This window comes from Haliotis rufescens, unplaced genomic scaffold, assembly GCF_023055435.1.
Source record: "Haliotis rufescens isolate VD_foot unplaced genomic scaffold, xgHalRufe1.0.p SCAF_16, whole genome shotgun sequence".
Classification (NCBI taxonomy): Eukaryota; Metazoa; Mollusca; class Gastropoda; order Lepetellida; family Haliotidae; genus Haliotis; species Haliotis rufescens.
Window position 1 is genome coordinate 13,264,178 of NW_025963846.1, and position 26,083 is coordinate 13,290,260.

Sequence of the window (26,083 nt, forward strand, 5' to 3'; positions counted from 1 at the left end):
CCACTAGTAGTAACACTCACACACCACTAGTACTAGTAGTAACACTCACACACCACTAGTAGTAACACCCACACCACCAGTACTAGTAGTAACACTCACACACCACTAGTAGTAACACTCACACACCACTAGTAGTAACACCCACTCACCACCAGTAGTAACACCCACACACCACCAGTAGTAACACCCACACACCACCAGTAGGAACACCCACACCACCAGTACTAGTAGTAACAACCACACACCGCTAGTAGTAACATCCATACCACCAGTAGTAACACCCACACACCACCAGTAGTAACACCCACACACCACCAGTAGTAACACCCACACACCACCAGTAGTAACACCCACTCACCACCAGTAGTAACACAAACAACACTAGTAGTAACAATCACACACCACCAGTAGTAACACCCACACACCACCAGTAGTAACACAAACACCTGTAGTAGTAACACCCACACCACCAGTAGTAACACTCACACACCACCAGTAGGAACACAAACACCACCAGTAGTAACACCCACACCACCAGTAGTAACACCCACACACCACCAGTAGTACCACTCAAACACCACCAGTGGTAACACCCACACACCACCAGTAGGAACACAAACACCACTAGTTGTAACACCCACACACCACCTGAAGTAACACTCACACCACCAGTAGTAACACCCACACCACCAGTAGTTACACCCACACTCACATACCACCAGTAGTAACACTCACACACCACCAGTAGTAACACCCACACACCACCAGTAGTAACACCCACACCACCAGTAGTAACACTCACACACCACCAGTAGGAACACAAACACCACCAGTAGTAACACCCACACCACCAGTAGTAACACCCACACACCACCAGTAGTACCACTCAAACACCACCAGTGGTAACACCCACACACCACCAGTAGGAACACAAACACCACTAGTTGTAACACCCACACACCACCTGAAGTAACACTCACACCACCAGTAGTAACACCCACACCACCAGTAGTTACACCCACACTCACATACCACCAGTAGTAACACTCACACACCACCAGTAGTAACACCCACACTCACACACCACCTGTAGTAACACTCACACCACAAGTAGTAACACCCACACCACCAGTAGTAACACTCACACACCACTAGTAGTAACACCCACACCACCAGTAGTAACACTCACACACCACTAGTAGTAACACCCACACACCACCAGTAGTAACACCCACACCACCAGTAGTAACACTCACACACCACCAGTAGTAACACTCACACATCACCAGTAGTAACACCCACACCACCAGTAGTAACACTCACACACCACTAGTAGTAACACCCACACACCACCTGTAGTAACACCCACACCACCAGTAGTAACACTCACACACCACTAGTAGTAACACTCACACATCACCAGTAGTAACACCCACACCACTAGTAGTAACACCCACATACCACTAGTAGTAACACCCACATACCACTAGTAGTAACACCCACACCACCAGTAGTAACACTCACACACCACTAGTAGTAACACTCACACACCACCAGTAGTAACACCCACATCACCAGTAGTAACACTCACACACCACTAGTAGTAACACCCACATACCACCAGTAGTAACACTCACACACCACTAGTAGTAACACTCACACACCACCAGTAGTAACACCCACATCACCAGTAGTAACACTCACACACCACTAGTAGTAACACTCACACACCACCAGTAGTAACACTCACACACCACCAGTAGTAACACTCACACACTAGTAGTAACACTCACACACCACTAGTAGTAACACCCACACCACCAGTAGTAACACTCACACACCACTAGTAGGAACACCCACACCACCAGTAGTAACACCCACACACCACCAGTAGTAACACCCACACCACCAGTAGTAACACTCACACACCACTAGTAGGAACACCCACACCACCAGTAGTAACACCCACACCACCAGTAGTAACACTCACACACCACCAGTAGTAACACCCACACCACCAGTAGTAACACTCACACACCACTAGTAGGAACACCCACACACCACCAGTAGTAACACTCACACACCACCGGTTGCACACTCTCGCGTCACCAGTGGCAAAACTCGTAGTGGACTTGTATCAATACTAATTTAAGCGTTTGACGAAATGATGGGTACAAAGTAATAAAATAACGCGTTTATGTGTTAATTAGTTAAAAGCAGAACGAAGAACAGCCACTGAGAATGCTTGTTTTAATGTGTTTAAAAGGACTCACTGGCCACGACTCAGATACTCGAGTCCGACCTCCGCAGGTCCAAGAATAACTCGCTGGGGCAGCCCAGATAGGGACAGAAATAGCCTTGCTGTCATGGTGTGTACAACGCAGAGCTGATGCATGGTCTCCGGTAGGTACTGCATGTTCTCTCGGCTTCAGGTAAATCATCATCTGCTGTTTAGTATTGAGAGTTTTAACTTAACACAACCTCATGTCAAAGCATTCGTTTCATTCTGAATTCTTTGATCAAGGAAAATATTGATTATGTTTTCACAGGATTTTAGTTGTGGCGTCAGATGTTTCAATGTGGGTTTATTTAAGAACGTTGGCTGAAGACCTATTCTAACCCGGACCTTCACGGGTCAGCTCTTTTGTAGTATATCTTATTTCTTGTATACCTTCAGATCACAGTCCTGATTTTGCATCAGTGGCCACGACAATATCGAGCTGCTTACCCATTATTGATTACGGCTATTTAATTATGGTCAGGCGAGTTGTGTTTCTGGGAAGAACCGGAGCTGGTAAGAGCGCATCGGGAAACAACATTCTACAACAAGATGCGTTTTATTCAAGTACAAGTGGACTATCAGTGACCAAACAGTGTCAAAGAGGAACAGGTATCAGAAATGGTGTCAGTGTCGAGATCATTGACAGTCCAGGATTATTTGATACCGGATTGTCCAATGAAGAAATAACTAAAGAAATAGTTAAATGCATTGCCATGACAGCCCCAGGTCCTCATGCCTTTGTATTGGTTCTACGGATCGACCGCTTCACACAGGAGGAACAGGACACAGTAGAACATTACAGAAAAGTCTTTGGAGACGATTTCCTCAGATACCTTGTAGTGCTGTTCACTAGAAAGGACGACCTTAATGCGGAGAATAAATCTATCGAAGATTACATACAGCATTCCCCGGAGAGGCTTAGGAGGCTGCTCGAATCCTGTAATGATCGCTACGTTGCCTTCAATAATAGAGGTTCCGAGGTAGAGAAGAATCGGGATGTGCAGGACTTCCTTAATCTGATTGAAAGAACTGTCCAAGAAAACGGCAACACATTGTACACCAACGACATGTACGAGGAAGCTGAACGTGCTATGAAGATAAGAGAGCAACAACTTATGAAGGAGCATGACGAAGACGTTGATAAGGAGAGAAGACAGATAGAAAGAGAATGCAAGGAAAAGATGCAAAAGATGGAGAAGAACCAGGATGAAATCATTAAGTCTCTCCAGGACGAAGTTGCCCGAATTGAAACTACAAAATCCAAAGAAGCCAACACGACACCTGTGGTGAAGGAACTCCAGGATGAGCTGAGGAGAGTGAAGGAGTTGCTGGAAGATGCCAGGAGAGAAGCTGCAGCACAAAGAGCTCAAGCAGCAAAAGAAGCTGACGAAAGAAAGAAGTTTTCTGAATCCACTGTTCCAAACTACAGGGAGCAGGCACAGCAGGAGGTCAACAGAGGACAAGAGATGGTCATGTCTGTTCTGACATTCTTAGGGGACACTGTGTTGAAGACCGTTATGATTGCAGTAGGCTCTGCTTTGGCTGGTGGCTTGGAAAATATGATCGGGGCTAAGTTTCAGAAGATTTCTGACAAAATAAGACCACCGACCGGTGACAACAAGGGAAAGCATGCTGGTGGCGACACGAAGAAGAAACATTAGATGGCTAGCAAGTCGGGAATTCAGTGATATTCATATGCCACTGAATCCAGAAAAATAGTATGGAAATTTTCAATGATATCAAGTTTCATTTAATATATAACACAAAACACTGAGCGACATTAAGATTTAGCACTGGTGATAGGCGAATTGAATAGAAAGGAACAGCCATAGAAGCACCTTTCCCTCCGCTTACAGTGAATTTATATTTTATTTTTGTCTGTGTTACCTAGGTATATCACCAGCTATAGAAGCCTTTCTAACATATGTATTTCTTTAAATATTTTGTCACAATTGCAAACAATATAAATGTAGATTATGTTCATGAATGTATCACTTGATTGTATGTACTTGATTATTACTACACTTTGCAAAGAATGACTGACATCACAAATCAATAACAGAAAGTAAAAAAATATACGATATTCTATTTACCCGTTGAATTTATGATTATTACTACACTTTGCAAAGAATGACTGACATCACAAATCAATAACAGAAAGTAAAAAAATATACGATATTCTATTTACCCGTTGAATTTATAATTTCAAAATTATGATGTACGCTATCAACAATATTTGCATATCTTCAGATTATTCGTATTGTGACAATTATGAGAAATAATTTAATATTTGAATTTTGAAAATTCATGAACGCTTTTTCCTGGCTTGTAAGTTTTTCGTTAATAAATTGTGTGTTTCTGAATACGTGTTATTCAATATATCGATCGCTATGCAGTTATCAACATAGTGAGTTGTGTTTGACTCCTTACAGAGCAACATTAAGCCAAACCTTAGCGAGCTTTTGAAAAAGGTTCGCATATTCGTATTGGTCATATAAAATGTAATAGCTCACAATTGACACTCAGAGTGAGTGAGTATGGTTTTACGCCGCTTTTAGCATTTATATAAATACTGGTAAGCATGTGATACGTCTTCGTTGAGGGTGTTGTGTCATTCAGACAGTCGGCGCTGTTGGCACGGGATTTTTAGATGGCATTAATGTAGTACTTGCATGAGGCCTGCATGTGGGGAACGCAGATATGTATCCAAAGCGCAAGTCAGCTGCAACATGTAACAGATTCATGCAAATAATAACAGCACCGTTTTCCTGACGTAAGACTTGAGTATCGTCAACAACAGACTCATAAACCTACTCCTTAAGTACGAGTATGCTAGTCCATGTTTCGCAAAACAAGTCTCACTGTCGATTCAACAAGAAGCTATGCCTAATTATGCCATCCACAATGCAAAGCCTTAATACAAATATGACAAAACGTTACCCATTTTCCACGCAACAGTCAGCTCAGTTTCTTTCACATTGTGGGTCGTCTTCTTATAAGGAGGAACTCTCGTTATAACGCATTGTCTGGTTGGCGTTGCAGTCGACTGGACTGTCGCGTTTATAAACGATGCAGGGAACAGCAAATCTCTCTTGCAGACCCCAGGGCATACATTTCATTCCGAGACTATATATAGCTCTGGGCATACAGTGTGTTCTGAAGTCTTCTCCCGTTGACTAACCAGATTCTACTCGAAGTACTTTTGTAGTCATGTAATACCTACGTCATCGAATAAATATCCAAAACTCACAATAGCGATAATCTGACCGTAATTTGATTGAAATATATCCCATAGCCCGAACCAGTGTGTACTATTTTAGAGCGTGGGTTTTACACGTCTGGAAATATATTCCTAAAAACAAACACCCATCATACCTTCGTTTTTATTTGCACAAGTTACAACTGCCCACATCGCAACAAAAACTAGCCGTGTTATAGTTTTATATTTACATTATTAAGGACTCGTTTCTAATTACGTGAATTCCTGTCTCTAAACCTTAAGATGGTTACAATGTTTGTCATTCAGGGGTGATGGTGAATGAAGATTTAACGTCCCGTTCAAGATTATTGCACACGTGTGTGTGTGTGTGTGTGACCGTGTGTGTGTGTGTGTGTGTGTGTGTGTGTGTGTGTGTGTGTGTGTGACTGTGTGTGTGTGTGTGTGTGTGTGTGTGTGTGTGTGTGTACTTGTACTATATGATTTTATGGTGCCAGCACACTGAGATACCATACCGTAGTTTAACATGATTACCCCGTGAGACACAGTATACTGACTCCGAGCCGACCAGTCCTTGGCTTATCCCTTTAATGGATAACAACAAGTCCAAGTCTTTTTATGTCATTTTGCAAGACACGGCCGGTGATCGAAAATGTTAAAATGCGAATATCGGAAAAATAATATGACACAACCTTGTAATACAGTTGGTAAGCTATGTATTTAAAATGTTCTACTTACTTACATGCCTATTCCAGATTGCTTTTATGACATAATGTCAGTTGCAGATTCAGCATTTCTGTCCGATGCGTATGAGTCCATGTTAGTTGTAACTAATATTGTATATATGGTTCCTATCAGAGGGGTGAGGTCAGGTAAGGTGCAATGAGGTGTAACGTCTTATTCAGGATTGTTGCACTTATATAGCGATATATATGTGTGTGTGTGTGTGTGTGTGCGTGCGTGCGCGCGCGCGGGTGTGTGTGTGTGCGTGTGCGTATGCGTATGCGTGTGCGTGTGCGTGGTTGCTTGTACTAGTCAAGCCTTATGCCGACTGTCCCACTGAGATAACATACTGCAGTTTGTCATGGATACTCCACTCAGACACAGTAGAGTCAGTACCTACAAGTCCTTGTCTTATCCCCTAATGCCGAGAGCTAGGGAGGCTAACAAGTACCATATTTGAGGTATGACGCAGCCAGAGGTTTCAACCACCATCCTTCCGCTCTCCGGGAACATGCTCTATCCTTCTACAGGGCTATCTGATATATGTACACGTCAATTGATAACATATCATTGTCGCTATTTGACCTGAAACATGCACTTTACCACACTGTGATATCACTGAAAACAATCATGACATCAGGTACTTGGAAAGCCGCATGATAATCATGCCTTGCAGCTGCCCTTACAGGAGCAGGAATGAAGGTCAAGGTCGTCAGATCGTCAAAGTGAGTCAGTGATTGAATGAGTGAGTCAGTTTTGTTTAACGCACCAATATTCCAGTTACAGCACGACGTGGCACCTTGATGTGGGAGTAAAGCCGGAATTGATGCAAGCGCAGCGATAATGTGATTTTTTTAAGAACGTATAGAAAAAGTAGCAGATAAGCTGGAGATTTCTATCTTTTAACAATAGGACACACGTGGTAAATTAAGAAACTGAGAGGATAATGATGAGGATCAGTCGAAGCTCCAATACCAACAGATGGCACAGAGACAAACGACAGCGACAGGAACGAGGGTGGCGAAGTCTATTATCAGACATGCTGCTTCTTGTGAGGTGGCCAAGACTTGTTTTATGAAACTCGCCAAAGGAATATGAAAGAACATGCCAAATGCAGACATGGATTTGTGGTCTTGAGCTTATTTCGAACACTAAGCTCTGATTTTCTACAAACGAAGATGTATACTCTACCCGAGGCTTTTCTTGAGGCATTCTGGAACATGTCTCCCCAAATCACTTGCATTCCAAAATTGGTCTTGATCTGATTTTCCAACCGACGCTCAAGTACTCCTTTCCCTGGATACATGCTCTAGGGGGCGGTCGGGTAGCCTTGTGGTTAAAGCGTTCGCTCGTCACGCCGTAGACCCGAGTTCGATTCCCGACATGGGTACAATGTGTGAAGCCCATGTCCGGTGTCCCCCGCCGTGATATTGCTGGAATATTGCTAAAAGCGGCGTAAAACCATACTCACTCACTGATACATGCCTCAGACGTTTACAGCTTCAGTGAAACCTCGTCCATTCTGACAGACCAAGGGTCGTAATCCAGCCGATTCTTAGCTTCAAATCAACGACCAGTGCATCCCAGACCGTTCTTCCATAAATATTAAACAGTAACATTGTATGACATTGTACTTACCACCATTTTCTAGGTGACTCTGCGTAGAGCGATAAGTATTACCATCTGCTAACAGATCACCATTTGTGGCACACCCCAAGCCATGAGATGGATCACAATTTGGCACAGACATGTCATTGTCTTTAAGATCAGCCACACGACACGTGCTATTTCCACCGCTTGATATATTTTCTTTTCCAGAGATTCCATGGCCTGTTCTATCCAAGCCGTCTTCATTCTGTACCTCGTCATGTGTTCTCTCTTCAGGGTCAGATTTGTTTATCAGTTCACTGCCCACTTTTAACTGAGTATTATCATATTCTTGTTGTGTTCGAACATCTTGATCAGGTGAACCTGATTCTTTCAGTGTCCGCTCATTTTCACACATCTCGCAATGGTTGTTACTGGCGGGGTTTATAAATGTGCACCTTGAACATGCCCAACCTGGAAATAAATGTGTCATGTAATATACATGTAACTAACATTTTAGCTATCTATTGCTCGGCATTTACTGAACGATTGCTACAGCAGGAAGGTACCGACATATATATTGAATTTGAAATTGTGATTTTTTTGTAAATTCCAGGGAGAGGGCATTCTAAGTTGGAAGAACTTGTCCCCCGATCCCGTTCACTCCTTGTGAATAAATAATTATGTTTAAATCAAGGTACTGACAATTACACAGAGTTAACTTCGATTTCGACTGTTGTTTAAAGGACAGACGTAAGCGTTGCATATATATTCTTCTCAAAATGCTGGTACAACTCTTTAATCGGAGAATATTGTGGTACATCGACACAATAATACGACACTCAAAAGAATGTACCCATTACACAACGTTGTCATCTGGTCACAGGTACAGACAGTCATCATTCACAGACATTATAAAGTAACTAGGTTTCTGACGAGGGGAATACATAGCGTTCCCATTACACAACGTTGTCATCTGGTCACAGGTACAGACAGTCATCATTCACAGACATTATAAAGTATACTAGGTTTCTGACGAGGGGAATACATAGCGTTCCCATTACACAACGTTGTCATCTGGTCACAGGTACAGACAGTCATCATTCACAGACATTATAAAGTATACTAGGTTTCTGACGAGGGGAATACATAGCGTTCCCATTACACAACGTTGTCATCTGGTCACAGGTACAGACAGTCATCATTCACAGACATTATAAAGTATACTAGGTTTCTGACGAGGGGAATACATAGCGTTCCCATTACACAACGTTGTCATCTGGTCACAGGTACAGACAGTCATCATTCACAGACATTATAAAGTATACTAGGTTTCTGACGAGGGGAATACATAGCGTTCCCATTACACAACGTTGTCATCTGGTCACAGGTACAGACAGTCATCATTCACAGACATTATAAAGTATACTAGGTTTCTGACGAGGGGAATACATAGCGTTCCCATTACACAACGTTGTCATCTGGTCACAGGTACAGACAGTCATCATTCACAGACATTATAAAGTATACTAGGTTTCTGACGAGGGGAATACATAGCGTTCCCATTACACAACGTTGTCATCTGGTCACAGGTACAGACAGTCATCATTCACAGACATTATAAAGTATACTAGGTTTCTGACGAGGGGAATACATAGCGTTCCCATTACACAACGTTGTCATCTGGTCACAGGTACAGACAGTCATCATTCACAGACATTATAAAGTATACTAGGTTTCTGACGAGGGGAATACATAGCTCGGAGTACGCGGCCACACACAGAGGGCATGAAACCGTATTTTTGGAGGGATAAGCCAACATGAATTTATCCTACCGCCATGTTTATCATTTGCCTCAATTATTTGAAAATAAGATGCGAATATTTTGTTTGTAACCATATTGTGAAACGACAATTTGTTGATGCTTAGGCTCTATGCATAACGTACATCAGGTCAGTGTCAATAACATTACGCGACGCTGTTTCTTTGGAAGGAGCTTAAATTGAAAGCGATTGCAGACATCGGAAAGCGAGCAAAAATGTTTGTTGCTTTATATTTTTTTTTCACCGCATATATCAAAACGACATTGACCAAAAGAATTCACGTAATTTCCATGTAAGGTAAAATAATATCATGTTATGTGACTTAGCAATCTATACAAAAGCATATTATAAAGAAAAAGCAAAAAAAAAAGCGTTACCTTTTTCAGCGTTTGGCAGACATGTTCCTGATATTGCTGCATTCTGTAGTAGCGATCTCGGGTTTGAGCACATGGTGCATTTCAATGACTTCGGACCATTGAGATATGTACAGTGTTGACACTGCCACCCTGAACAAACAACATATCTGTGTGAGCCATGGGGTTTGATGAAATAAAACAGGTGAGGTTTGGGTTGGCTTGAAGGTATATGTTGGCTTGAAGGTATATGTTGGCTTGAAGGTATATGTTGGCTTGAAGGTATTTGTTGGCTTGAAGGTATATGTTGGCTTGAAGGTATATGTTGGCTTGAAGGTATATGTTGGCTTGAAGGTATAGGTGTAACGTAACGGTCATGCATGATCAAGTGCATGTACACACGTGACCTCGCGAATCTCTCTCATGCACATACATTAGCGTAAAGTATATTCGTGAAGAAATGTGCGAATCAAATGTAGTGCAGCACAGAATGTTGGATATGTGTAAAGTACAAAGTAAACACAATTTATGGATAACAACTTCTTTGACAACGGTATCATGATCTGTACCGAAACATCGCTATAAGAGTATGTTAAAGAAGTTGTTGTCCATATGTTGTGCTTACTTCGTCAACTTCTTCGTAGACCACCTCCTTGAGCGCCCGCACAGAGAGCGAAAGGTCACTTCCAACCCCGGGCGCGTCATACCAAAAGACGTTAAAAGATGGTAATTGTTGTCATCCTGTCTGGCGCTCGGCATTAAGGGGCTAAAACAAGGACTGGCCGGCTCGGAGTCAGTATACTGTGTCTGAGTGGGGTATTCATGTTAACCTGGGGCATGGTATCTCAGTCCGGTATTAATCAGCATTAGTCCGGACTAGTACAAACAGCGCCACATGCACGTCGCTATATACATGCAATAATCTTGAACGCGACGTTAAATCCCATTATCTTAGAAATACCTATCAAAATGTATATAGGTTCTTACCCATTATTGTTGAAATTCCTCAACTTCCCATGCGAATCTTTAACTCACTCTCATGTCTGAGAAAAAAATATGTATCAATATGATGAAGTTAAACGACAACGTAAACTGATGAAACTAATGTAAATTGAGGGATGAATTGAACATAATATGCTTCAGGGGCAAAATCTATTGATATTCCAAATCATCAAACTCAAACTTCTTCAACAAATGTCCTATCATGGTGATAACTATTCACTGAAGCATGTTAGCTACTTGAAAGAAAGGGGGAATGAATTAAAAGCGACAAAACCCTTTCCATAGCCTCAAGAAATCTCGAAAATATTCATCTATACTATAATATGTACCCGGCTGTGTTTTCAGCATAACTCCAACACAGATTCCTCAGGAAGATTTTCTCCTCCCCGAGAATCTACAATCGCGAGCAGCGATAACAGGGTGTCTTGCAGTGACTCACTACACTCACGAATTGATGACACAACCTCCCCAGGTAAGCAGCGCGTGACGCTCTACACAACGACTGAAACGCCTGTAATGAAATAGTGTGTATCCATTATCTGAAAATCGGAGACGGGCACTGTCGCTGACTCTATTTCCAGCGACATCATAGTCACTGTGAGCTCCATAACAACGCTCCCACAACTGTCCACATTACGGGTATATCCAGTCTAAATATATCGTGTTGTCATTCTCCACAGTGTTCAAACTAGATTTGACAACGGACGACCCGTGCTTCACCAAAGGGTACGTACCTACCTGTTGGTAGTTTATAATCAGTGTTATAGGATACTTTTGATTAGAATTTAACACATTATCACGAATCGATAGCGTACGCTTATGTGATTAATAGTTATACGTAATACCGTTACCTGATTATGGAGGGCTGGTGTTTGTTGGGCGTGCCCGGGACAACCGTGAGACGGTGGTGTCTTGTCTTGTCTTGAATGTGTTATGTCACACTTTGCTAGACCGTTCGGTGGATTGGACTGTGAGTCCTGATCACTAACATGACGAATATGAACAGATGTTACCCGGAATCAATGTCTAAGCAAACTAGCGGTGAAAATTTTATGAATGGCTCTCTGAAACACGTTCATTACCAACATTGGTCAACATGTTCACACAATATATAATGTTTTTTTCTAAAATCAAAGATTAAAATTGTTGTGATTTATTGCCATGTGTACCTCAATGTAAAGCTTTGAACCAAATTTAAACTAAAACTGTGACCCTAGTTTCCTCCACGCTGTGACGGGAATGGATGAGAGTGAATTAATGTTTTAGATAACTATCTTTCAATGTAATTGGTAATATACAATCAGAAACATGACACTTTGGGTAATGTGAAGGAAAACCGAAGCAATGTCTATTGAAAGCACATCTCAGTAGGACAATCTGGGTGACACAATCAACAATATTCAATTTAACACTTGAAATGTTTCAAAGGCGTGCACTTATAGGTATATATGTTAATATATATCACTCGCATTATGAATAACGTGACCTTAATATGCATGGAAACAATGAAATAAAAAATAAATTAGGGCCAATCAAATGCCCATATAAAAAAATAATGTGTTTATGTTGTCTTAAAACAGTGAATGTTGTTTTCTTTCCAGGTTGTACCAAGCCTATGTTTCTTGTCACGAACGCAATTACCTTCCCCTGGTGATCATGCAATCCGCCGTCCCTGATTCTGCCAGCATGGATAGACGAATCGTGTTCCTCGGGCGAACTGGTGCTGGTAAGAGCGCAACGGGAAACAACATTCTTAAAAAGAATGTTTTTATTTCAAGCTCTTGTGGATCATCGGTGACCAAAAATTGCCAAAGAGGAACCGCCACTCGATATGGAGTAAACATCGAGCTCATTGACAGTCCAGGGTTGTTTGATACAGGAATGACTAATGAACATGTTACCAAAGAAATAGTCAAATGTATTGCTATGACAGCTCCGGGCCCCCATGCTATTGTGTTGGTTCTACGCATCGATCGTTTTACCCAAGAAGAGCAAAACAGAGTGGAACATTTTAAGAACGTCTTTGGTCACGACATGCTGAAACACCTTCTGGTCCTTTTCACTAAAAAGGACGACCTGATTGCTGATGGTAATTCAATCGAAGATTTCATTCGCGCATCACCCGAACCGTTGAGACAGCTTCTAGACTCCTGCAATAATCGTTATATTGCTTTCAACAACAGAGGGTCTGAGCCTGAAAGAAATCAGGATGTTCAAAACTTCCTGAGTCTCGTGGATAGAACTGTGAGGGAAAATGGCAACAGATACTACACCAATGAAATGTACGAGGAAGCTGAACGGGCTATGAAGAGGAGAGAGGATGAGCTTAAGAAGGAGCACCAGGCGAATGTGGAGAGGGAAAGAAGGCAGATAGAAGATGAATGTAAAGAGAGGCTGCAAGAAATGAACAAGAACACGGACGAGGTGGTCCAAGCTCTACAAGCGAAAATTGCCGAACTGGAAATAGGAAAGCAAAAGGAAAACGAATCACAGTCAGTCGTACGAGAACTTCAAGGGGAACTAAAGGAGATGAAACAGTTAGTGGCAGATGTAAAGAGGGATGCTGAGGAACAGAAAGCTCAAGCTGAGAAAGAAGCAGCTAAAAGAAAACTGAATAATCAGTCAGTGACGCCAGATTTCAGGGAACAGGCGAAGCAGGAAGTCAACAGCAACGAAGGGAAGGGGATGGCTGTTTTGAAGTTCTTAGGGGAGACTGTGTTTATATCAGTTTGCAGAGGAATCGGTGATGCTCTTGCGAGAGGATTGGGAGATGTGATAGGTGCTGGGTTTAAGAGGGCAACTGACAAGATCAGCAAACAAACAGACAAAAAACATCAAAATACCAAGACAGCCAGTGTTGTAACAAAAACAAAGGCAGATTCTGAAACGGAAAGCAAGGCGACTAATGACAAGAAAAAGGCATAGATGCACAGGAATACAAAGGGAATACAAAGGAACAGCGGTATGGATTTTACATACATGTGCGGTTTGACCAACTAAAGAAGCCAGATATATCATCGTTTCTATCAAGGTTTTGTACTTCTTACAATCATTCCATCAACCCTGCCTTCCCCAGCAAAACCTTTAATGAAACAATGGAAGATGAGTTGAGTTTTTCGTCGACTACAAGATTAATAAATGTTGAATTAAAATGCCTGACCGTAGTATCTATATGTTTTATTCCTTTTATTATACAAGTGTATTGTTCTGCACACATTATCGTGGTGTTTTATGTAATCCGTACGGGATGCCTGTACATACAAACGTTGTTTAAGACGGTAGTGAAGTACTGATTAGGCCTGTGTTCCTTATTGCACACCATAAGTAATGAATTCGCTGATCCTATTTGATACAACCTACATAATTATAAATAAAGTTAATACAGCAGAAACACCGTTTGTTTATTTATTCCCACTAGATAAGTGTTTAGTATATGAGGAAGCATCATAATAACACTGTCGCCACAATAACGACCATTCCATGTGCGGGTGAATGAATGTTGCAGTCAATATGGATAAGATCAGATAAGTATAGAGTTATTATTGTATTATCATTATTGTGTCACACAACATACCGTACTCATATACATACAGTAACATATACATGTGTGTATGATATATTTATAGAATAACCCACTCGGTACGAGTGATTACGGAAAATATGTCACGAGTGAAATTAATGTTTTAAGTTCCGAGCTTTAGCGAGGAACTTAAAACATTAATTTCACGAGTGGGTTATTCTATTTATTACCCATATTCATATTTAAGACATGTTTCAAGAAAAAAACAATCAACTCTCGCCGATCAAGAATCAGCTGTTTTGTATCAATCCGCGTGTGAAAAAACACTGTCCACTCATTCCAACCGCATTACTCAATTAACGTGTTGTTACGCGTGAAAATATAGTTCTGTTAAAAAATTGTAAAGAGCACATTAATGCAGTTATATTTCTGTCCGATTTACACAGCGTACACTATCTAGCATTGATAAAGAAGACAGGTTTCCAAAAAGGTTCATCAGGTTTTTTAATCAAAGCTTGTTTTGACAAGATCTCGTCACTGACAGACAGCCCCCGTCGTGCATCGGCAGATACATGCATTTCACATTGAGAAGAGGAAACACGGAAAACCTGTCAATTTTTTTATGTGTCATTTGACAAAAATGCCAAAACCTATAACAACAACATAGATGTAATGTACAGAAGTCGTGTTTGTTAGAGAAAAGTTACGAAAAGAAGCTAAACTTTAAAAAGTACGATTGCTGTCACAGTGTCGGAATGAATGACCCGACTTGACCCAGATATGAGACAGCCGAAACCAGGAATGACAAGAGAACCGGTTACAGTTTAATCCGGACAACAAGTTTAATTAACATTGTGTGTGATTTGAGACAAGTGTCACTGTTTGGAAACGTGTGCATGTGGGATTTCAGGAGGATTTGTCATACGCGGAGTGGACACAGTCAGATGACGGGAGTTTGTTGATATTTTGATGTGATTCATAATGGTCGAATACCTGTTGATAGACAAACACAGTATCTGAAGATTTGGTGCTAAGCTGTCCGCGTTCAAGGAGTTCATTTGGTTCAATATCGGACACAGGATCAGCTCGCTGGCAGATACTAGTAATCGCCATAAGGGGCTTTGATTTTATATCCCTTGAGATCCGACAAGGGCGTGTTACACTGATCACGTTGATAATATCATTGTAAAGATCAACTCGCGACCGCGTTTATACCACGTGTCTCCACAACAAAGAACATTTTACGTGCATTAACTGAAGGGCGACTCACACAATAAAAATACAGACTACAAAGAGTTCTTGCATATTTTTCAAATATTTTACAAGGAAAGTAAGGATGTGTTGTTTTTAGTTAGAGAACAAACTTGTAACTGGCGGTTCGTGCTTGGCTCGGATGATGCTATTTACGAACTGACAGTATGTTCTCAACAGACATGAAAGTCTCGTTAACCAATTGATGAAAACTGTGACATATTTGTATAATGATATATTCAAGCATTGACGTGTAATATGGACAATATTTACACTTATAATTTTACATATATCAGATGTTCATTAAAATGCTGGCACACACCTGCCTCAAAATGTCACCAACGACACCATTACACTACACGGGTGAAGAATATGAAATAGGTTTATAATTATAATTACAGCTCGAAATAACACAGCCACTCTCACATCAACAACAACTGTGTATTTTATAACATATTTGTGGAGTGACACAATACACATATACAATATCTCTGACTGTACAAACACAGAGGAATCTACATAATCACAATACACACAGTACAACTCTAGCTTCGCGCTAGTATCGAATCACGCACTGATATACAATTCTCATGAAGTCATTTTCCATACGAAATTCCCGTTTTACTCGGAGGTGTCTCCTATATTTTGCCTTGCTTGGATTGTAAAGTCTCAACCATTAATTGTTCTTTCATTTATCGATAGAGCATGCTCGCCTTTCATAAAAAGTGATTAAACATGGGGAATTGGGAAATCTGCTGGTTGGTAGAAAACTATTTTTGTATTAAACATAGAATGTTTTCATTGATTATGCTGTTTTTATCTGTCAGGCTCTGGTGCTTGCTTTATTAGGAAGAAAGGGGGCACACTGATATGTGTAGTTGAATCTTTATGGGTCTTTGAAAGATCCAAGGGACAGAACATTCTGTTTCCCAAAAAGTCAGCTCACTAAATTTAGCATCACAATTGATGTCTGTGGATGCCATTAACATATCTGTAAATGAATACGGACTTGCTTCTTATAATTTTGTCAAAGTGCAGGAATAGACATGTAGGGTTAGGCGTATCTGTCTCATACGTAACAAGAAGAATATACTAATAGTGTGACTGACAATGCAAATCAATGTAGATACTGCCAATGCCTGAACATGATAAAAGCACATTCAAAAGCGGGATGCATTGAGACAAAAAATGATGGATACCCCCCATCTCTCTCTCTCTCTCTCTCTCTCTCTCTCTCTCTCTCTCTCTCAAACATCTAACAGCACGGGTAGGTTGATAGACACTAATGTTGTCGACCAGATAGCAGAATATGTTCGAGAGAAGCAGGCTAATATTTCAGTGATGAACGCGATATAGATATAGTCTCGTTTAGGGATTCTCGTGAAACACAGACAATGAATGATCATAATGCTTAGGTTCAGGGTTTGGTGACCCAGGTTTTGAATGCAGCTTATGTGCAATCTGGAGAAACATACCTGGTGAATAAAAGATATACATGTCCTAGTATCATAGAGTTAAAGGATATTGGCAGTTTACCATATGAACTTCTACTTGCATTGGAAGGATGCATTTGCACAGTCACAAACATGATTCTAGTTCTGCTGTACATAGTTGCTATGTAGTTTTCCATTGATATCAACACATTTCAGCTTTGCAAAAACAGAAATTCTTTACCGGTCATGCTTTAAGTTTTGAAAGGAAAATGGACAAAAGTCTCTTCCAAAAAACATTTGTATGTCCCAAAGTAAAAACCGAAAAATATCCTGGTGTAAACAATAATCACAACCCCGTGAATACTAAATGATCGGTCCCTTACTTAGGGTACACCATCTGCACTGAACAACACTGATGTGTCCTTGGTGATCGTTGATATGTATTATCCCCCCTATGTCCATGTGGAATCTATTTGCCATTAAGACTATCGTGTATGTTTGAAGGGAGCTCGAGGTTCACCCCGAGCATGGTAGATAACATACCCGTTACCTCAGTTGCAAACATTTTTAATGCAGTTTCCAGATCACGAATATTGATCTTTGCCCCTTTTACCATTTCTTCTCGGAATGTTTCTCTGAACTTCAAATACATAGTATTTTCTATCTCTTGTTCTCGTTGCAAACATTCCTCCTCATACTCTCTTTGGTGTTTTCTTACCATTCTTTTGTAATCCAGAATCTCTTGTTTCAGTGTGTGTATTTCTGATGTTTCCATAGCATCATCTGAACTTTTCTGTTTCAAGTCTTGTAGTCTCTGTTGAAGTTGGGCTACAATTTCAGACGTCTCAGCTTTAGCCTTTTCATGTTTTTCCTTCCACTTTCGCCTGATGGAATCTTTCATTTTCTTAACCTCCAATATCTGCTCCAGCTTCAACTGTTCCTCAGTGTCCTTCATAATCCTCTCCGCGGAAACATACATCCAGTTACTGTAGCATTTTCCTCCATTGGCAGATACCATTTTATCAACTACATTGAGTAATGATTGCACATCTTGATCCCGCTCATTCTCAGACTGTGCCCTATTGTTGAAACACACAAATCTGCTTTTACATGCTAGGAGTAGAGCCTTCAGCTTATCTGGTACTTTTTGAATAAATTCTTCAATGGTGAGATTTTCGTGAATCAAGTCATCCTTCCTTGTAAATAGGATTATCAGATAGTCCATCATGGCGTCTCCAAATATTTGTAAAAAGGATTCCACAGCAGTTTTATCTGTAATGGTAAAGCGGTCGACCTTGATCACAAGGACAAAAGCATGAATACCCGGAATCGTCATCCAAACACACGTGGCCACCTCTCTGGCAATTTCTCCTATCGTCACATTGGTGTCAAACATGCCAGGTGTGTCAATAAATTGAATCTCGCGCCCATTTCTTTTGGCCTCACCTCTCTGACATTGACGTGTTTGTGACTGGCTAGAAACACCTTTGTTGAAAATCTCTCTGTTGAGGACGTTGCTACCAGTGACACTTTTACCGGATCCTGTTACCCCCAGGAGTACCAGTTTGACAACATCAGTGGGATTACCCTGTCCGCTATCTGAAATATATGAGTTAAAAGGATCACGATATGAACTCTCGACACATTAAATGAAAGTGTTTTCTGACAACACAATGTATAAGCCAGTTGACAGACAGACGTGATTAAACTCATAGATGTCTTCTTGGGAAATTTGGCGATCGGTGCATCAACCCACGCGTGCTTATTGGTTGACGAGAAAACGACAACAGTCTTTGTAACCAAATGTCATTGGACATCAGACAAATTTCTCCATTTTCGAATGTGTAAACTTCTGGTCCTGCCCTATCATGGAACACAATACCATTGAAATGGTTTATGTTAACACTAAGTACACATTTGTTTGTACCCTGAATTGGATATACATGTACCGCTATCAAATCTGAAGGTGCTTCCCTAAATGCTCCTCTGCCAGTTAAAACTAACATGTCCGTTTTCAATTTATTGTCTAGACTTTGTATCAATTCATTTATGTCGACGCGGAGATGAAATCCAATTTTTTGCCGTGTCTTAGTTTTATAATCTCCTGGATAGGGTGTCTCTGGGATGCCGATACAGAATCTCCCACCTCTCGGAAGCTTTGCCATTGAAGTGATATTGTGTTTCAGTTTCAAATCATTCCAAATGCAGTTAGTTACACTTTCAACCGTTGCACCTTCTTGCTGTCGTGGAAACGATTTCAACTCTGTCGCTCTGTCTTCATGCAATGGTATATCGTCAATACCGGTGTGTGGAACTATGTTTGAAGGGTGTTGCGTTTCATCATCTCCACAACATTGCAGTATTGTAGCGATGACAGCACATGGAGCATTTACATTTTCAAAGTCATTTCGCATCTTGGTTTTACTATCTAAAGTCGATACACCATTTATTTTGGCAATTCCGAATAATAGAAAGTCATCCGCATATTCAAACGACTTGACATTCGACAACCATTCCCGTGAAAAATAGTCACAGTATTGACAACCATCGTGAAGAAGAGTAGAAAATCTTTTCCCAATAGCTTCATCAAGTACTTCCAAGTCTCTGTCCCATTTCTGCTGACCGTCAACGTGTATCAAAAGCTTTCCACCGTCCGCATTTAGCAAAGCGTTTGCTGCTTTTGCGAGCTGATGCAGTGCCTCCTCTTTTTCCGGTGTTTTCTTGTTGGTTATAGTGGCCCTACATACATGTATTAACAGTATGGTTAAATAACCATATTTATTTTTGTACTTTTCTTCTGTTCGACTGCAAGATTCGCATTCTGAAACGAATAATATAAATTCACTCAGAGTATCAATAATTTAAATAAACGCTTCACTCTTTTCATAATCATACGAAATCTCTGCTACACGCAGGGACAACTGAACTGACTCTACGTCATCAGTAAATGGTTATAGATCAGTATCAAATAGTGATGATGCCAGGTATCCGGGAGTTCAAAATGAATCATTATTGCATCAGACATCATTATATAATTTTATGCATATAAGTTAGTTAGGTGGCTCAGTTGCTCACCTTCACTTGCAGTCAGCAAAATTGTTCAATCACAGGAGTAAAATATATCAAGAAAATGTATCCGACAATTACATAGGACACCAGGTATCTTTGTTTATACCCCGATATATCCTAGCCTTGCAGTATATCGAGAGAGCACTGCCTACTTTCACGATAAATGAAACCGGTTGAGTTTGGCTGTGACGTAAATTCAGTCGCGTGTTCAACATGTTGTAAGTGTGTTGTTTGCACAGTGCTCACTTTAGCGCCGTAAATGCTGCAAGGCATTAAATTGTGTACACAGGAAGGTACCTGGAACGCCTCTCTGTAGTACTTGAGCCGACAACGACCGCAGTTGCGACACTGACGTGCGAGGACACAATAGTTTTACAATGTTCTAAATAAAGTGTGGGCATTCCCCCTCTATAAATACCAAGAGATGGGCTTTCCCGTTTCTCCCAGAATATGTCCACGTCACAATACTCTGTACAGGCCATTTTGTTTCTTCCAATGTTAACTTACTATTAATATCTATTTAACGTACGTGTTACTTTTCGTTTAAGTACAGTCTTCGGTTATGGTGATGAACATGTGCATGTCAGTGCACATCCAAATAGGGACTTAGCAGCCACTGACGTTTCAACACTATGATATGTTGTGAATGTGTCGGCTCATTATGACTTCCGTAGCATGTGGGCAGAACTTGCATAACACTACAGGTACAATATACCTTGACTAGAACAAGCAAACTAGAATATTGATGACATATAAAACGTCAGTCTCGATTATCTGCCGAAAAACGTTTCATTAGGCGTTGAACGCACAATAGCGGTGAAAATTATATGAATGAATTACTGAAAATAAGGGATGACACCGGGTGTTCGCGGAAAGCTATTCTCAGATGGCAGGTTGACCAATGGACTTTAAAAAAGCATGATCAGTTCGTAATAGTACCGTTCACAAAATTCTTCTACTATCCTTGAACATAAATTAATGTAAGTATTCTTGATACATTGTAAATAATATACACTTACTCTCCATCCTTCAAAGGCAATAGAGGCTTTTGAGTATTCCGAGTCGTATCTCTTTAGATTAACATACGTCCTATTTCCCAGTTATTTGCATTTGATAAGTATAATTATTCATGATCAGGTTGAAATTGCATGCTATGGACCTACAAACGCCTGCAAATGCGTTGTGTAAAAATAGCCCCACGTCAGGTTATATTACGCCGCGCTTTTGCTACACTAATTCAATGGGTTTTTTTAAATAATTTCTTCCTCGTCAGAATATGTTATGACTCACCCTTTCACGAACACCTGGTAAATATAACTTGGAACTCTTTAGTCAAGTACATGAATTGATAAAGCAATCTGAAAGACCATGACATTTTGTATATTTGAGTATCTCTGACATACACGCCCTAGACTTGTGTCCCATATGTCTCATATAAAATGAATTGAATATCAACTTGTGATCGTCATTTACTTGTAAAAATCAACGGATGCCGCCTGGACGAGTATGTTTGTGCGTGGGAAATAGGTCATAACGGTCGAGGCCTTCATGCGTAATGACATGCTGTAAACTCTCAAAGTTTATTTAAAGTTAAACAGTGAGACGATGACAGATGTTGCGTCACATTGTATGTAATGGATACACACATGTCGTCACACCGGAATCCATTTTTTAGATATTGGGAATAACGATACAGATAAACATACGTAGCAAACGTTTAGACCTACTCGAGTAACGTCCCTTGTTAAAAATGTACTGTGACAAGCTGAATTCCTTCACAAGCAGTTCTCAGAGGCGAGGCGGATCTGTGTGAATGCTCACTGATACCAGACGCTTAGGTTAATAGATCCAACAAGGGGCGTTACTCGTGTTGGTCTGTAGACCATTCGGCTCGACTCCCCTCGTCCCATTAGAACACCGTATGATAACGAAAAGATCATTTTTTATTATCCCGTGGGGAACTTGGTTTATAGCGTCTGAGATATTACTTAAACAGCAATATACAAAAAAACAATACACAATATTTCAGCAGTTAAGGGTTAACACTAACACACGCATATGAACACACGCTCATATGAATAAAGTAAGGAAGTAAATAAGTAAGTAAAGAAATAAATAAATAAGTAAAGAAGTGATAAGAAAGAAAGTGTAAGTAAGTATGGTTTTACGCCGCTTTTAGCAATATTTCAGCAATATCACGGCGGGGGCCACCAGAAATGGGCTTCACACATTGTACCCATGTCGGGAATCGAACCTGGATATTCGGCGTGACACCCATTTTGTGGTTTTGCCGGCGATCACTTAGTGAAATGTAGCCTGTTTCATTACATATTTTGAGTGAGTGAGTGAGTGACTTTGGTTTTATGGCGCTTTTAGCAATATTCCAGCAACATCACGGCGGGGACACAAGAAATGGGCTTCACACTCTGTTCCCATGTCGGGAATCGAACCCGGGTCTTCGGCGTGACGAGCGAACGCTTTTACCTCCAGGTTACCCCACCTCCATCATAAAAATATATTAGAGGATATAAACAGAGATTAACGATATAAAGGGGGTTGTAGAAGGGAGATAAAGGGATATTAATATAGATGACGGCAGATAAAGGGAGATGAACGGATATAAACGGGAGATAAAGGATATCAACAGAATAAACAGAGATAAACGGAAAAAGGATATCAACGGATATAAACAGAGATAAACGGATATAAACAGAGATAAATGAAGATAAACAGATAAACGAAAAAGGATATCAACGGATATAAACATAGATAAACGGAGATAAACAGAGACACGGAAATGAACGATATTTTGGGAGTTGAAGGGAGACAAACGGATATACAGAAATGAACGGATATACAGAAAAGAACGGATATACAGATATAAACGACAATAAACAGAGATGCTCATCAAGGGAGATACTGATTCACTGATGTACCGGTAAATAATAAACAAATTGCGAAAACGAACCACATTATATACTGAACCGCAAAAAAAACCCGTCACCCCAACTAACATTGCATGAAAAGTTGTCATTTAAATATCTGAGTAATTTTTGTCAAAGTTTCTGGAATTTAACATTACCTCGTCGGGAAAATGAAATTTGATGATAAAAAAACCAAAGCAGGTGACAATAAAACAGATCGACCAAACGTTTCACGGCAACGGCCATGGTAACCCGATGCACGTGAGTTCCGTGCAAATTGAAATGCACATGCGTTCCCCCATTTCTTGCCCTATAAAAATCCACCCAGATCGGATAACACTCATTCGTTATTGAATTGCTACCACATGCCAAGATTGACAACAAATCAGCCACACCAAGCCCTTGGACGATTGCAAGCTGGACAAACCGCCCGACAAGTAGCCAATGGATTTCAAGTCCACGTAAGGACCATATACAGGCTCCAGCAACGGTACCAGACCACCAACTCTACAGATGACCGACCATGTAGTGGAAGACCAAGGGTCACCACCCGACGTCAGGATCGTCTGATTGTGCAACAGCATCTTCAAGATCGCTTTGTTACTGCTGCGGAAAGTGCTCGACAGACCATGGGGACACTACAACAACACATCAGTGCGGACACCATGCGTCGACGTTTAACGAGTAGACACCTCCGCTGTCACAGGCCACACCGAGGACCCATTCTGACACAACATCATCGCCGGGACCGTCTTCAGTGGGCAACACATCACCAGCATTGGCGCCGCCAGCAATGGAGAAGAGTCCTCTTCTCAGACGAGAACCGTTACTGTATCTCAACAGCAGATGGCAGAGTGAGAGTCTGGCGACGCCGTGGGGAACGTTATTCGGATGCTTGTGTTTGTTGAGAGAGACTCGTGGGGTGGTCCGAGCATCATGGTGTGGGGTGGTATTGGTCTTGCACAGAGGGTCGGCCCTGTGGTCTTGCAGAACATCGGTCCAGGAAGAGGCAATGGTGTCACAGCAGCTCGGAACATTGATCAAGTCTTGAGACTACACGCCATACCTCATTTGGCACGTCGCCAAAACCACGAGTTTTAGCATGATAACGCCCGTGCCCACACTGCGAGAAGAACAAGAGACTTCCTACAGCAGAATGACATCAGAACCATGCAGTGGCCTGCCCTCAGTCCCGATTTAAATCCCATTGAGCACCTGTGGGATGAGATTAAAAGACGGCTGAATGACGTCCGACCAAGGCCGACAGCTGCAGCTGAACTGCGTCAGGTGTTCATCAGAGTGTGGGCTCAAGTGTCTATGGCCTTCATCAACCACCTCATCCATTCCATGAATCGACGTTGCACGGCAGTCATCAATGCACATGGCGGACACACTAGTTACTGACTTGTGATGCCATTTTTCAGACTAGTGTTGTCTTTCAATTTAAGAACATATGACACTTTAATTTCAACCTTGGTGATCAGTTTTGCCAAGTTTCACCTTTTTAATATGCCTCAAAGTATGATTGCAGTGTTTGGACAAATAAGGTTTCTCATATATCTATCCATGGTGACCATCGTTTGCGGTTCAGTATAGACGCTTGCAGATTACAATCTCCACCTGATGTCGTACTTATTTATGTTACGGTTTACGGGGGTTGTTTATGGGGATTGAAGTTGTACTTCAAGCCATATATTGACAGATACATAAATCATAACAAAAAAACCCATAAAACATCAAACTTTAATTATTGAAAGCGAACTATATCAACGCGGCGAGTCGTGGCTTCATGACGTCATCCGTCCCAAACACTCCATTTTGAGTGACATCCCTTGGTTTTATAAACGGCAAAAAATGGCGGCTTCGGCAATGTCATTCGCTTGAAATAAAAGTTGCACCCAGTAAAGTTAGCGTTGGAAAGAAATCCAGACCCAGCTGATACTGAGAATGGATTGATATTTACGTTCTGTGAACCTTGAGGGTGTGTTTGAGTCATACTACGGCTACTGATGACGGAGATTACCGCTTGAGGCGGTGCGGTTGGGTTACCCGAAGCAATACACGACAGGGTGTGGAACTCTTTTGGTAAGTCGAACATTCTCAGTTGTAGCTTCGAAGGACGCTTCATTTCGTATACATGATCTGTCTGACTTCAAAGCCTGTGTCATTCAAAGCCTGAATCGATGTCGCTCTCAGTTTTCCCCAAATGATTTATTTATATAATGATGTTATTTTTAGACATTGAGGAATCCCCCTAAAGTAGTTCTGTGTGTCTCACCTCGATTGACAACGTTATCACGTTCATCGGGAAATGAACGACAGTCAGACAGTAGTTTTCAACTAGGCGAGGTCACCCACTACCCACTACTGCAATATTTAATCATATTTACTGTAATATTATTACAGTAAAAGGATCTATTTGCACCTATCAGAACCAAGACTCTATACAATGAAACTGATTAATTATTATTCCGAAATGTAACAGTTACTTTTTATTGGATTTTAAAATCCTTTAAATTGTATTTCTCCTTCAAATACGCTGTATCATTTTTTAAATAGAGAGAGTACACTGACTCTCGATGTTGAATTATAGTATTTCAATCATTGTGGCATAATAAAGGTTTAGAGCATCACTGATAAACAAAACGTTATGTCGAACAGAGCTTCTGTACTGATAACAAAAAGCAGATGGTCTTCAACAGATGGTTGGAGTGGTGGGGGTAGCTCGTCACGCCGAAGGCGCCGGTTTGATTCCCCTCATGGTTACAATGTGAAAAGTACATTTCCAGTGTCCCCTACGTGATATTGATGTAATATGTCCATACTCACTCACTCACTCAGCAGATGGTGACGAATGATGCCCAGATCTCAGGACAGTAGAAACTAATGATGACTATAAA

At 41.0% G+C, this 26,083-nt stretch overlaps 2 protein-coding genes and 1 pseudogene across 7 annotated transcripts in view; 1 reads left to right on the forward strand and 2 right to left on the reverse strand.

The window, feature by feature from the left end:
• LOC124135800 overlaps nt 1-11,439 on the reverse strand; it is a 29,992-nt pseudogene extending 18,553 nt beyond the window's left edge.
• Nucleotides 1-13,980, forward strand: part of LOC124135860 (GTPase IMAP family member 9-like) — a 54,645-nt gene extending 40,665 nt beyond the window's left edge. The window contains exons 1-3 of one of the 4 annotated variants that reach the window (XM_046501517.2): nt 11,532-11,712; nt 12,588-13,390; nt 13,445-13,980. In XM_046501517.2, coding sequence (XP_046357473.2) covers nt 12,643-13,390; nt 13,445-13,911 — 1,215 coding nt within the window. In that variant the 5' untranslated portion in view covers nt 11,532-11,712; nt 12,588-12,642 and the 3' untranslated portion in view covers nt 13,912-13,980. Of the gene's footprint in view, nt 1-2,266; nt 2,404-2,677; nt 4,645-11,331; nt 11,459-11,531; nt 11,713-12,587 lie in introns of those variants that run through there. The other 3 variants (XM_046501476.2, XM_046501509.2, XM_046501500.2) reach the window with 3 other exon arrangements.
• A 1,013-nt stretch (nt 13,981-14,993) lies between these two features.
• Nucleotides 14,994-21,489, reverse strand: LOC124135905 (GTPase IMAP family member 9-like). Of its 3 annotated transcripts, none has more exons than XM_046501578.2 (2): nt 21,279-21,489; nt 14,994-20,011 (listed from the first exon to the last, which is right to left on the reverse strand). In XM_046501578.2, exons 1-2 carry the CDS (start codon nt 21,283-21,285, stop codon nt 18,900-18,902), a joined length of 1,119 nt encoding a protein of 372 aa, XP_046357534.2. In that variant the 5' UTR covers nt 21,286-21,489; the 3' UTR covers nt 14,994-18,899. The 3 variants fall into 3 exon arrangements, with proteins under 3 accessions (XP_046357534.2, XP_048252849.1, XP_046357551.2); XM_048396892.1 differs by having other exon boundaries at nt 21,279-21,479; XM_046501595.2 differs by lacking the exon at nt 21,279-21,489 and adding an exon at nt 20,266-20,619.
• Between the last annotated feature and the right edge of the window lie 4,594 nt (nt 21,490-26,083).